The sequence below is a fragment of the Zeus faber genome (assembly GCF_960531495.2).
Source record: "Zeus faber genome assembly, chromosome: 12".
Taxonomy (NCBI): domain Eukaryota; kingdom Metazoa; phylum Chordata; class Actinopteri; order Zeiformes; family Zeidae; genus Zeus; species Zeus faber.
The window spans coordinates 22,744,397-22,758,687 of record NC_137196.1 but is presented as its reverse complement, the minus strand read 5'-3'; the positions used below and the strand labels follow the sequence as shown (position 1 = coordinate 22,758,687).

General features: G+C 42.7%; 1 protein-coding gene across 1 annotated transcript; it reads left to right on the top strand.

The window, feature by feature from the left end:
- Positions 1-824: 824 nt before the first annotated feature.
- Positions 825-12,765, top strand: LOC307238060 (protein zyg-11 homolog). The gene is made up of 14 exons (XM_080010907.1): positions 825-1,065; positions 1,876-2,041; positions 2,205-3,001; positions 3,233-3,373; positions 3,915-4,091; positions 4,598-4,662; positions 4,866-4,965; positions 5,360-5,410; positions 5,951-6,112; positions 6,868-6,915; positions 7,191-7,391; positions 7,581-7,633; positions 7,889-7,986; positions 10,285-12,765. Exons 1-14 carry the CDS (start codon positions 1,063-1,065, stop codon positions 10,461-10,463), a joined length of 2,241 nt encoding a protein of 746 aa, XP_079867033.1. The 5' UTR covers positions 825-1,062; the 3' UTR covers positions 10,464-12,765.
- Positions 12,766-14,291: the final 1,526 nt, after the last annotated feature.

The following is a 14,291-nucleotide window of genomic DNA, read 5'->3' as shown; positions in this document are numbered from 1 at the left end:
GTGCGTGTGTGTGTGTCTGTGTGTCTGTGTGACTCCGAGGTGGTCGTCTGTGTACAATTGAGGTCTTCCTGTCTAAATAAATGATATGGAAGGACATGTGTTTTTGGAATGGAAAAGGCTGCTGAGAGAACCTCAGCCACACGCCAAGGCCGTTTGTGTAGTACTTTCTGCAACTAAACTGCATTTTAGCACACAACAAAAAAAAACAACCCGCCATGAATAAATATATTTAATGTGAATTTTAAGTGAAAGGCTGACGGTGCTTGTGTCAGGTATGTTTGTTTCCTTTGGACAGGATATGAAATGAATGTAAAACGACGCACAACGTTGGGTGACAGAGCCATTGTGCACAATGCACCTGTACTCCATCTTTCTGTGAGCGCCTCCCCGTGGCTGGATGGGTGATGGGTGTTCCTCACACGCAAACACACACGCACACACACGCACACGCGCACACGCACACACACGCAGACACACACACACACACACACACACACACACACACACACACACTTCTTACGTTTTTAGTTCCCGTCGTGGTATGAATATAAAGGCAAATTCCGCGGCGTCACTGAACACATACACTTAATTTTGTAAGTTATGATAGAATAACAAGCGCGCCACGTTATCATCCAGTTACGTCATAAAAAAAAAAAACAATCCGACGTCACAATATTAATGTAACTAAAAATAAAAGAAAAGAAAAAAAAAAAAGAAAAAACATTTGAAAACGAAAATGTATTCAAAATTATTTATATTTTTAGTACTTAAAAAAAAAAAGAAGTCCAGCCGGCCAGTGACGTCATAAACACTGGCCAATCGGAAGTGCGCGGTGGTGACGGCGCGCCTCCCGCGGAGCAGTCTCTGCGGCGTTTATGACGAAAACATTAGAGCGAGACGGGAAAGTTTGGAACGTTGGGAGTTTTCTTTGCCGGTGGGAGCAGAGGGTTGACAACATAATTGCGCTTGGGCTTCAGAGCAGCGTCTCGGGGTTCGAGAGGATTCTCCCCGAGCGTCATCATGACTTAATTTCAGAGCTGAGCCCCGTTGTGTTTTCCTAACATGGTGAGTTCCATGTGTCCGGTACGATGCGCCGTGTCTTCCTCTCCACATTGTCAACATATGAGCGCCAAGGACCTCCCCGACGGGCCTTGCTTTGGTCCGCTTGGCTCGGCGGAGATCAGGCGGATTAGGCGATTTAAATGGGCTTAGTTGTGTGCAATGGCTCATCTGTGGTAGATAAAATTAGAAGCTCAGTGACACCTGTGACTGCGGCTCTGTTCTGCCTCTGCCAACGGGTCCTAATACAATAGACATCAGTTATAAACACTACTTTATCCATTAAGGAATCATAGATGATATATCGATTAGACCAGTGGTTATCAAACTTTTTTTTGTAGTGTACCCCTTCTAAGATCTTTTTTTCAGCCTTCACTGCCATTGGGAGAAAAAAAAGAAAAATAACATTATGTACTGTATGTGCGTCGTGTGTGTTTTTCTTATATATGTGTATAATGTAAGTGTATATTAAATATAACCGATATTTAAACACATTTTTATTTGTTTTCGGAGTACCCCTTGCAGTAACCCAAAGTGCCCCTAGGGGTACGAGTACCCCCATTTAAGAAAGTGGTTTAGACCACTTGTGCAAATGGTGACAAAAGGTATCCTGTAAATCTGTTGCATAAATGCACTGGCCCAGTATAACCCTGCAATTTATATATTGCAAACACAAGAGCTATTTTGTTTATTGTTTCAAAGTGGAGTTTGAAACATTTCCACGGCACACCTGGAGAACTCACGACTGCACAGTGGTTGGGAAAACACTGCAATAGATACCCTCTCTGGTTGTGTTTGTGATATGTTGTGTGTCAGGATGCGGAGGGTCCCAAAGCGCTGTCCGACCTGTGCCTGGCACAGGTTTGCCGGAGCTTGGACTCCCTGTGCAGCAGGAGAGAGGACGCCTCCCTGCACCTCAGCTGGACCCTGTTTCTGCCACAGGAGCTGGCTGATCGGCTGCTGCAAAGGATGGCAACGGAGGGTGAGGGCTTTTAATGTATAAACTCAGATACATTTAGTGATATCAACTTCACTATTATAATCGAATTTATCCAGAACCAAAGGTCATAATCTTTTAAGGGTCAGATACAATTATAATTATAATTGTTAAGTGTTACCCACTTATTTTTGTTTTGTCCTGCAAGGGTTACTAAATGATACAACTGTGGGGATTTTCCGTGACTGCAAAGAGCTCAGACTTCGGCGAGCCTTCATCTCTGGCTGTCCAGTCTCCGCAGGGGCCTTCCGGCTGGCCCTCTGTCCTCATCGGCTCCAAGAATTGGATGCTTCTTGGGTTTCCGGGGGCCTCACTGGGGCGGACATCATCTCAGGCCTGGTTTCCAACCCAGAGTGCAGATCCAGCCTGCAAAAGCTGTCTCTGACTGGACTCAACCTGGACTGGGAGTCCCTCGGGGTGGATGAAGGTGCCCGTGTTAGTTTCAGCTCTCTGAAGGGTCTCAGGACACTCAACCTGGCAAAGACGGACCTGACGGACACTGCGCTTGAGGACATATGCTCTCTACCTCAGCTGGAGAGTCTCGATATCTCCAGTACCGCTGTCTCAGAGCTCACCGCCCTGCTAGAGTGTAGGACCACCCTGAGGTCTCTGAACGCCCACTGGCTGCAGAACTTGGACATGTCTCCTGCCAAGATGCTGTTTGTTCTCAGCCAGCTTCTTGCTCTGAGGCACCTGGACCTTTCAGACAACCTGTCCACCAGTGACGGAGATGACCGCGAGGGGGAGGAGATGGTGCAGCAGCTTCTGGAGGGAAGCACCCAGCTCCTCCCAGCCCTAGTTTCCTTAGACGTGTCTGGGCGGAAGAAGATCACGGATGCTGCGATCAGAGCATTTGTGGAGGCCAGGAGCGGGTTGGTCTTCTTGGGACTGCTGGCGACCGGAGTTAGCAACTGTGATGTCCTGTCTTCCCATAGAAACATAAAAGTAAATGTACCTCAATAATACACACATCAGTTATGATAGATCTTATGTGAGGCTTTGCAGTGGGAAAACCATCGAGGTATAGTTGTTTAGGGGCTTGTGCAGAGAGTGTTATGGTTGCAACATACATTATTTTCTCCAATTGACTGTGTGTGTGTGTGTGTGTGTGTGTGTGTGTGTGTGTGTGTGTGTGTGTGTGTGTGTGTGTGTGTGTGTGTGTGTGTGTGTGTGAAGGTGACGGGGGATGCCAACGAAGGCCAGGTTTGTGAGGCCATGAGAAGGTACAGGGAGCGTGAGTGTTTCACGCGAGAGGCTCTCATCCATCTCTACAACCTCACCAGTGACATGGACAAACCACGTCCAGATATTCTCAAGGTGCCATATTTTCGCCGCATCACCTCTTCTCAGGGGCATGCTTATTAGAAGGGTGACGAATACAGAAATAGCTTCCAGGCGCCATTGCTGAAACAAATCCAAACTGTTATGCTGTTGAAGTGAGGTAATATAATGCCTACTGTTTGCTGTACTGCGCTCAAGTGAAAACCGAAGTTTCACTCGAAGCAGTTTGATTGTTGCTGCGCCTCTATTTGTGTAATTACAGCACTATCCATATCGCTTGTTCTACATAGATTGCTAGAAATATTTCTAAATAGGTGTGCTGATTATTCAACTGGAATCACCCAAGCCCAACATGTATTATGGTGCATTTTCCAGATCTTTCATAACATTTTTTTTTTTTTATATTTTTGTTAACATTTTTTATTGGGTTCCACTCACCTCCCAAATCCCGACTGAACCCCTGACCCCTGCAGTAGTTGTTAATAAAGGGTCTTTCTGAGTCACCCAACCGCTCAGATAGTCATGCTGGTTTTCACGGCTGCTTTCTTGAATCCTTCCTTTCCTGGACCTCCTCTAGCTGGTGCTGGGCGGCATGCAGAGCAACCCCCTGTCGCTGCACGTGCAGCTGGTGGCGTCGGCGTGCCTGTTCAACCTGACCACCCAGGACCTGGCAGAGGCCATGCCCGTCCGCCTGCTCAGCGACACGGTCAACCAGCTGCTGTTTGCCATGAAGAACTTCCCCAACCACCAGCAGGTATTGATATACTGTCTTACTGTAGCTAGAGATTGTGAGAGAGAGAGTGTTCGGATTTAGAAAATGTTGGCTTCATTTAAAGTTGTCCCTCGACCACACAGTATTTCTGCATGAGGACTCCCAGTTTTTTTTTTTTTCCATCGTCCAATTCCATAAAGTAGTGTGTGTGTGTGTGTGTGTGTGTGTGTGTGTGTGTGTGTGTGTGTGTGTGTGTGTGTGTGTGTGTGTGTGTGTGTGTGTGTGTGTGTGTGTGTGTGTGTGTGTGTTCTAGCTGTTATAATCAACGCCTCTACCTACTTGATAATATCCACATTACTAATGATCGTTTCTCAGATATTTTCAAATATTTGTGTGTGAATATCTTATGAAGGCAACAATAGTCATTTCTAAAATATTGTCAAATGATCCAGATTTGAGTATCATGATATTTGATTTTGTCAACATCGCCCAGCGCCAGTATAACGCTATTCATTGCACTAGTGTAACAGAGACTTCCTTACCTTCAGGTACAAAAGAACTGCCTCCTAGCACTCTGCAGCGACTACATTCTTCAGGATATCCCTTTTGACAAGTTTGTTTATTTCACATCAGTTACTGGCCGGTCCATTGAATCATGATTATGTTGCCAAAGCTAATTCAAAATTACCTTTGTTGTTGAGTATTCTTCTTTTACTGAATAAATTACATCCGATATTACCTTTTTTCATTGGATATCGAACACTGAACACTCTTAAAACCCATATATTCATATATGAATGTTGTTCCTCTGCTCAGGTATTTGGCTGCCAAGCTAGTGATGAACTGGCTGAGCAACCATGATGATCCCACCCTGCAGAGGATGGCCGTGGCCATCATCTCCATCCTTGTGGCAAAGGTCAAACTCTTATTTACTTATTCGGCCACAGTCGCATAGTGTGGCACTAGTTGAAGCCCTCAGAGCTCAATGCAGTGTTCTGCATTTCATATATTTTAGGCAACACTTCTGTTATTTTGCAGCAGGGGAAAAAACAACTCACCACTGAACAGTTTTGTGCTTGCATCTATTTCCCAAGTAAACAGGCTGGGTTTTGTGAGAGAGCTCATAAACCTTCTCATATCCTGCTTAGGTATGCATGAATGCAGCAAGGGGAAGTAATTAAATATTTTAACATCGCCCCCTCGGGGAAGATCACAGAAAATCAAATAACGCTGTTTATTTGCCAACATTCTTGAAGGCATTGTTCTTCTTAAAATGTTGTTTTAATTTTATTTATTTTCTTATTCGGTAGCTCTCCACGCGGGAGACTGCACAGCTGGGAGCTGATATTTTCATTATGAGGGTATGTGAACCCTGTTTACCTTCAAGTAATATTGTAATACATTTTACATGCACTCAGTCTACTATGAAAATATATTTGTCATTAGAAATGCATTAACCGCATGCATAGAAATAGATATTCAGCACTGTACTTTTTAATATACATAAATTTGTTCCATCCTTCCTTAGCAAAATAAAATTTTAAACACTATTGTACTTATTTTACACAATTAAAGTATATCAAGTACCCAATCGGTTGATCATTTTAAGCTCCATATTATCAACTTGTTTGTTGGCAAATACTTTTAATTTACTATTGCATATTTGTACATCAAGTATGTGTATTTAGTTAGTCCTTCTAATTAACTGCTGCTCCTTTTCTCCATTTTACCATTTTCATTCAATGTCAGTTTGTCTTACGATTATTTGCTGAACCTCTTTCTATTCTGTTTTTCCCGCTTAGCTCCGGTTACGACTCAGAGATGCTTCACAAATGTTGACAGAATTGAATGCCTTCTCTCACCGCGCCATATTCCTCCCGTATTGCTCCCCCCTCTAACAGCAGCTACTTGGTATAGTCCAGCAGCGAGCCATGGCGGGAGTGGTGGACAACACGCTGAAGTTCGCCCTCAGCGCGCTGTGGAACCTGACGGACGAAACGCCCACAGCAGCGAGACACTTCATCCAGTGCCAGGGCCTGGAGCTGTATGAGGAAGTTCTGGAGGTGTGTGTGTGTGTGTGTGTGTGTGTGTGTGTGTGTGTGTGTGTGTGTGTGTGTGTGTGTGTGTGTGTGTGTGTGTGTGTGTGTGTGTGTGTGTGTGTGTGTGTGTGTGTGTGTGTGTCCCCTATATAACGCCCACCCAATTAGGCATGCACACTCAAAGAGCCTTTTTAAATACATAAACAAGCTCAGTAATAGAATTTCTGATATGTTCCTTTCACAGCAAATAGATTAATCAGGTTCCTTGAAGTGCGAGGTGATATACAGTTTACATATACTGTGTGTGTATGTGTGTGTATATATATATATATATATATATATATATATATATATATATATATATATATATATATATATATATATATATATATATATATATATACACAAACACAGCGAGACAGATTAAGATTATATTTTAATTAATGAAGATCACATTGAAAATAAGAAATTATAGTCCTTGTGAAAATGAAAAAAATTGTGCTTTAAAAAGTAATTGAAAGTCCTTGAATTTCATTTTGTTATGCCGGAATGCACCCTGATGAATGAATTCATCTTATTGTAATGGAAATCATTGTTCTACATTGGAAAACCACAAAGTAAAGAGTTTGAAAGGTTCCTTTTTAACATTAATTTCCTTCTCTTTTAAGGATCCTCTGATATCACAGTTCCACTTGCAATATTAAATAGTTTGAAGTAATGGAGGCGGATCGTAAGAAGTCCTTGTTTATCCTCTCATGCTGATGTTTCTATCCTTGCAGTCCTACTTCACTGAAGCTTCTATTCAGCAGAAAGTTCTGGGCCTCCTGGTGGGTTGCCGTGTTTATCTTTTTCATTTGGGTGTGTGTTTATACCAAGGTATGGCAAGATAGTACATCTTCTCATGTCTACGCACATTAAACCTTTCAAAGATCCAGTGTTCTAGCATTTTACATTTCTATTGGCCACCTAAACGGATCAACTTTTGTGAAAATGTTAAATAAATAAATGCTTTTTTTTCAAGTATCTCAACGTCCAATGCTCCGAAACCAATTGAAGCACATATCATGTATCACCTCTCATCGCTTAATTTCCTCTGTTTCAGAACAACATAGCCGAGGTGGAGGAGCTGCAGAGCGACCTGATGGATGAAGACCTGCTGGAGCACATCCTCAGCCTGCTGCAGGACACCCAGGTGGAGGTGGGGGTTCGCTACTTTGCCGGGGGGATGCTGGCTCAGCTTGCCTCCAGACCAGAGGCCTGGACCCTGGAGGAGGAGCTGCGCACCACCGTCGTTCAACAGCTGGTGTGTGTGTGTGTGTGTGTGTGTGTGTGTGTGTGTGTGTGTGTGTGTGTGTGTGTGTGTGTGTGTGTGTGTGTGTGTGTGTGTGTGTGTGTGTGTGTGTGTGTGTGTGTGTGTGTGTGTGTGTGTGTGAATCTAATGTACAGTGAGGGCACCTTGAGCTCCGTCTGACCTGTCTCTCCACCTTCACAGCATTCCTCCATAATGACGTGGACTCCGCCCGAGCGGGAAATGGTCTCCTACAGGTGAGAGGAAAAGGCACAAAAAGGGTTTTTGTACGAATCAATGCAACGGAAGCGAAAAAGCAAAACAGAGTTACTCACGTTACAGTGTTGTTGATGCAGTGTTTTCATATTTATAAGATAAATGCCTTTGGTCTGGTGCTTGAATGAAGGCAAAGCAAATACTCAGAATCAAATGGAGTGTGATCCTGATCTACTGTGTTTTCCTCCTTCCACCCTTTTTAATTTTGATTTTAATTCCTGTTCCTGTGCTTCCAGGTCCTTCGCTCCTTTCTCTCCTCTACTCCAAACTTCCCAGCCGTCGGGGGTGCAGCTGTGGGCCGCCTGGGCCCTTCATCTGGTCTGCACTCAGAATGGTAAGGCACACCGAGAGGAAGCAGGTTTCTTGTTTTTTTTTTTTTTTTTGTTTTTAACATATTTGTGTTGTTGCTATGTTGTCTGTGGCTCTCGGGAGTGTTCTTTTATTCCATCGGCGTCAACTCGGTCCGTTCCAGTTGGATTCTGTGATCGCCGAAGTTTGAAATAAATTCAACCTTTTTTCAGAGCAGCTTCATCAACTGTCACGTCATGTGTTTTGTAGTCCTAAAATAAAACAAAGGGTGAAACTTAAGTACACAGTATACTTTCAATGTTATTAAGTTATCTCATTTACCGTCTGTCAGTGCTTTGGCCACATCGATTCATTGCAAGATTCACGTTCCCAATCCCAAACAGTGTTTTCACCGCTTTGTTAAATAGTTTTTGACGCCACACTAAGCTCACAAATAAATCAACTCCAACAATACCTATGTAACTATTTTGGTAAAAATGTCAAACAATATCTATGGCTTAGGCTGTAATAATGTATTTTTATGGAAGTCTGAAATGAAAGGAATTTTGAAAAAAAATAAATAAATAAAAGAAAAAATAAATAATAAAGCTTTCCAATTCTCTGGCCTTTTCGCTTGGAATAAGCTACAAAAAAAAAAACCAAAATTGATTTTCTGTTTGAATAAGTCAAACGTATGGGTAAAATGATGGATAATAGAGCAGGGCATTTGTAATTAATTTCCACATACTCATCGATGCTTCCCCTAGAATTTTTTTCAGGCCTGGTGGTACGCACCGAAAAGGCCCTAAACAGACAAGGCGCGCAGGATGGCTTATTGGCGCGGTCGGCTCCGGTCAGATGGCGCAGCAGGCGTTCTGCAAGTTTGTTCAAATGTTTGTTCGCCTGGTATATTCCAGACTTAAAACAAAGTGATCACAAGGAGAGTATGACTTAATGCGCTGTTTTTATAGCATAAAAATAAACTGTGTAACCAATGACCTTTTCAAAACATTCATGAACACCGTGTGCATGGTTCATTGCTGCACTTTATCTTTCTTTGCCACAGGAGGCCCATTTATTAAAATCTTCATGCAGGCAAGTGCTCTCCTTGCAGCCTCTTCCTGAGGTCCGATTTTACCTACCCATAGTGAAGGTCTTTTATTTAGTAAATTCTGAATTTTTATAATAGATTGCTATTGAGTTGGATGAGTTGTAGCCCGGTACTCTGTTCATGGTGGAGAAATCACGTTCGCACTCCACACTGCCCAAAAGAATGGTGAGCACAATGACAGCAAGCTTGCTCAGGCATACTGACACCGCAGTAATTTAATTTGTGACTCTGATTAGGGATAACGCAGTGACGTCACCGCGCAATTGAGCCGATCACCGCAAATAAAAATAAATATTCCTATGAAATAAATCCTGAAATAAATAAACAAAGCAATAAATACATAAATAAATGTCATTTTAAATGTGTAACTATACGCCCGTTTGGCGGGACGAAAGTTGTGGTGCGCCCAAGCCCCGCGCGGCCTGCCGAGGTGGGATCTCTCATTCCGATGCACTGGATCTTTCATCACTTTCATTGCGCCACGGGGTTTCCTGAGACCCTCCGAAACGTGTGCAAAGTTCACATTTTCAAGCATGCAAAGTGAGAAAGCGAAAGTCCTGCAGCGCACACCGCGCCGGCGGTGCAGGTGCTGTGCTTACCGCCACGGACTCTCGCTCCCTCTCACATTTGGGAAACAGTACAGTAACGTTTTGAATAGGCTATTTTGGAAAAGAGTTATGTTTTTATAACATTTTGAGCAGCTCATTTAAAAAAACCAAAAAAAAAAAACCTTCAATTTTACTGCTTTTACTGCTCACAGGGGGAACATAGAGACATTTAGTCGATGTTTAGTCAGCGCATTTTAACATCCCTAGTTTGTACATGTGTTTAAATGGACTGTAAATTCCAATTAAAAAAAAAAAAAAAAAAAAAAAAAAAAAAAGTGTGTGTGTTGCCTGGCGGGGGTCTCATTGGCCTTGTACAATAATAGGGGGGAAACTGCTCATTATAATATTTTTTCCCTGTATCAAGGTATAAATGTTGTTTTATACTCTAGCTCTCTGCCTTTTTATGTATTGTATTTTATGTGGTGTATTCAGTCAAATTCTTTCCTCGTCCAGGTCTCTCTTATAAAAAAATTAATAAAAAAAAATAAAAAAATTCTGAATCTCAAATGAGACAAACTTGTTAAAGTCACCCCTCCCCCACAGCAGCTTCATATTCTTACAGCCTTTTATGAGCGTTTCATGTTTCTCTTTGGTTTCTCACCTTCCACCCATGTGCGCGCTCCAGCTGCTCATTACAGCAGCATGCTCCAGACGGAGGGCGTGGTGGAGGTTCTGGAGGCTCTGGCCGCGCACAGGGGCACGCACCATGACGTGCGAGCACTGGCAGATGTCATCCTGCACGTGGTGGAGCAGCACCGGGACGCAGCCGAACCCCTCCGCAGCCACGAAGGACGAGACTCGTGATGTAGTTAACGGGAGAACACAGAATGGGGGGGGGGATGAGCATTCTCACTGTAAAATGTCAACATCCAAGTATTTGAATATGCAATTTAAATATATAATTTATTCTTCAAATTATTTGATCTAGAGACGTGTCTGAATTTGATAGGGGTTGATGCCGGCCAGTTTGAACTCTGGTGGCTTTGACTTTAGTTGTGTAATTCAAAATGGTGTTTTTGTGTAGGTCTCCTGGCTGTCACTAGAGGGGGCCTCAGCATCGCAGCTCCAGGGGGAGAAGGGGCCCTCAGGATCTGGAAAAATGTGCACGTGCAAAACACACATGCACCAGGGCTGCAAGACCGTTGTCATTTTAGACCACATCTGTATATAAGATGAGAGCTATTTATTCATTCAAAACCTAAATTGGAAGAATCCAACTCAAATTAATTTAATTCAAAATTGAATGTTTTCTGGAATATGTTTTAGATGTACAGATTAACTCATAATAGATACATAACAAATAAGGCGCCTTTTTTTATTGTTTTATTTCACATTATCATCGTACCTCACACCAAAGTGGATTATATTCTACTATATAATGAATTGAGACATAAAAATTTGTGTGGGACACCAGTGTGTCTAGGTTTTGTGAAAATGCATAAGGAAAGGGCATAATTTATTTTAGAATATTCTAACCAGCTGCAAATGAAAGGTTAAGGTCTCAGCTATTAATCAATGTTTTAACGTACACAAATGTTTTCTAAAATGAGGTGTTTGGTGATTTAAAGTCATTTGCGCCCACCAGCCCCATCAAGGGGTTAGTTGGCACAATGTGAAAATGCTATAGTTCCAAAAAAGTACCCCAAAAAAAAGTACCCAATGGAAGCAGTTTGAACATTTAATTCAAACAAGAACCAGAAAACATGAACATTTTAATAGAATATCTGCCCATTTTTAAAACCAAGCGTTTCTAAGCAATTCATCAGTAGAAATGTCTAATTACTTTTGCCATTGATAATTCAAAATAATAATAATTAACTTACAATATAAACCTTGTTTTTAATCGTTCAAAATAGTTTTTAATCACTCATAATACTCCAAAAAAATATGCATTAACAGTTACAAGTTCAACAAAAAAACAATCCATCCCCACTCACATTTGACCCAACTTTGTGATGAAATGTTATCCAGCTTCCATCACTCATCACAGATTTTCAAATCTTTTTTAAAAATCTAGCTGATTCCTTCCTATGAACCACAAGTAACATGCTTCCAATATCTAACACAGTTTTATAATGCTTTTAGTCAACAGTCCACTTTTATAACATAACATTTTATTAACAGTAGATGAGTGCAGGCCAAGACTTTTTGGTGTTAGATTTTTCTTTCTGTGACCATTGACTGTGACCTAAAGGACCAGGAAATAGCTGTGCCAACCAACCCCCCCCGTTTGCCAGCCGACCCCGGTCTCCCTACTTAACAACAAATGATGATATTGATCCATCACACAGCACTTGCTTTATGTTCAAGGATAAGGCAGGGGTAGACCATTTCAAGAGGTGATTTGGTAATCCAAAAAAAAAAAAAAAGTCTTTCTGTTTCATCATTGAAACGGTTGGAGGAGACCTCATTTGAAAACACCCAAATGATGATGAAAGTTCTCTCTGCCTCTCTCGCCCCCTTATGTATCCTAGATACTGAATTAATTATATTTTACGTAACACGGCCAAGAAGAGGGAACTGCTTGTAGGCATTTAGTCTATTCTAAGGTTGCCTATTAATATCTCCTTTTCCTTGTATATTTTAAAATCCTCGGAATGTATTCAAGGTAACCCGAATATGACGGTCTTATCCTTAAGAGTTGAGCTGATGTTGGTTTTGCTTCGTCAACGGCCACTCAAGCCATTGACCCCACTTAACATCACTAATTCACAAGTGATCGGAAATCAGCAAGTGGAGAACTTCCTCTTTTACTTTACATTGGAATCTGAATCGGTGTTATTTTCGTATTCTCTTAACAATGTCAATAAAAACAACGAAATATATAGTTTATCCAGAATGTGAATGAGCAGAAGACAAATGAATAGGCTGTGGTGCTATGGTTGCTGTGAGTCGTGAGTGTAGGCATTAATATCGTTTAGTGATTATTACTGCACCGAATTAATAAATACACCTGTGTTGTGAGGGGGTGTGGTCTAAGCAGCCACACCTGTCTTGGGTCCTGGTATCAGGGTGGCTGTACGCCTGTTGTCGTCAGCACAATCAACGGGGAAACAGGTAAATCACCCATCCCCACACACACTTGGGGAGAGCCTCTGTCATGGTGTGTGTCCATCTGCTATCGGAGTGTTACATCTTGCCACTCTACAATAAACTGGTGTGTTTGCATCGTCTCTGCCTTTGTCTCTGTGTCGGAGGGCCCTGAAAACAACGCTCGGGTGACGTGTGGCAGGCGGGACTGCCACAACTTTAAAACCGCCTGCCAAATATTGTGTAGGTTCCCCTCGTGTGGCCAAAACAGCTCTGACCCGTGGAGGCGTGGACTCCACAAGACCTCTGAAGGTGTCCTGTGGTATCTGCCACCAAGATGTTAGCAGCAGATCCTTTAGGTCCTGGAAGTTGCGACGTGGGGGCGCCATGGATCGGGCTTGTTGTTCCAGCACCTCCCACGGATGCTCCTTCGGATTGAGGTCTGGGAAATTTGGAGGCCAAGTCAACACCTTGAACTCTCTGTCATGTTCCTCAAACCATTCCTGAACAGTTTTTGCAGTGTGCAATGTTTAGGTAGGTGGTATGTGTTGAAGTAACATCCTGGGCATGAATGCCAGGACCCAAGGTTTCCCAGCAGAACATTGCCCAGAGCATCAGATTGCCTCCACCGCCTTGCCTTCTTCCCATGGTGCATCCTGGTGCCATCTCTTCCCCAGGTAAAAGAAGCACACGCACCCGGCCATCCAGATGATGTAAAAGAAATCATGATTCATCGGACCAGGACACCTTCTTCTATGCTCCATGGGACAGTTCTGATGCACATTATAGGCGCTTTCGGCGGTGGACAGGGGTCAGCAAGGGCACTGACTGGTCTGCGGCAACACAGCTCCATACGCAGCAAGCTGTGATGCACTGTGTCTTCTGACACCTTTCTATCATAGCAGCATTAACTTTTTCACCAATTTGTGCTACAGTAGCTCTTCTGCGGAATTGAACTAGACCTTACTCCCCACGCGCATCAATGAGTCTTAGGCGTCCATGACCTTTCGCCAGTTCACCGGTTGTCCTTCCTTGGACCACTTTTGGTGGGTACTAACCACTGCATACCGGGAACACCCCACAAAACCTGTCGTTTTGGAGATGCTCTGACCCAGTCGTCTAGCCATCACAATTTGGTCCTTGTCAAAGTGGCTCAGATCCTTACGCTTGTCCATTTTACCTGCTTCCATCACATCAACTTCAAGAACTGACCGTTCACTTGCTGCCTAATACATCCCACACCTTGACAGGTGCCATAGGAACAAGATGAGACATGTTATTCACTTCACATATCAGTGTTTTTTATGTTGCAGCGGATCGGTCTATGTATACAATAATATCAACACTGATGACGATGGTTAAATTATAGATCTAAATATGCAACTATGGATATGCAACTGTAACTGTTAACTAGATAGAGCCCATGTGTAAATGTCACAACAATTAAATGTTCTGACACAAGGCTTGTTACTTGAACAGTTATTTAGCAAATGTATCCATGCAACTGATAGCTACAGTAATGTGTGGTTCAGTTTGACCCATGAATATTTAAATTCATATGTTTGAATATTTAAACTGGTCACGGGTTTACTCGCCCAGAGC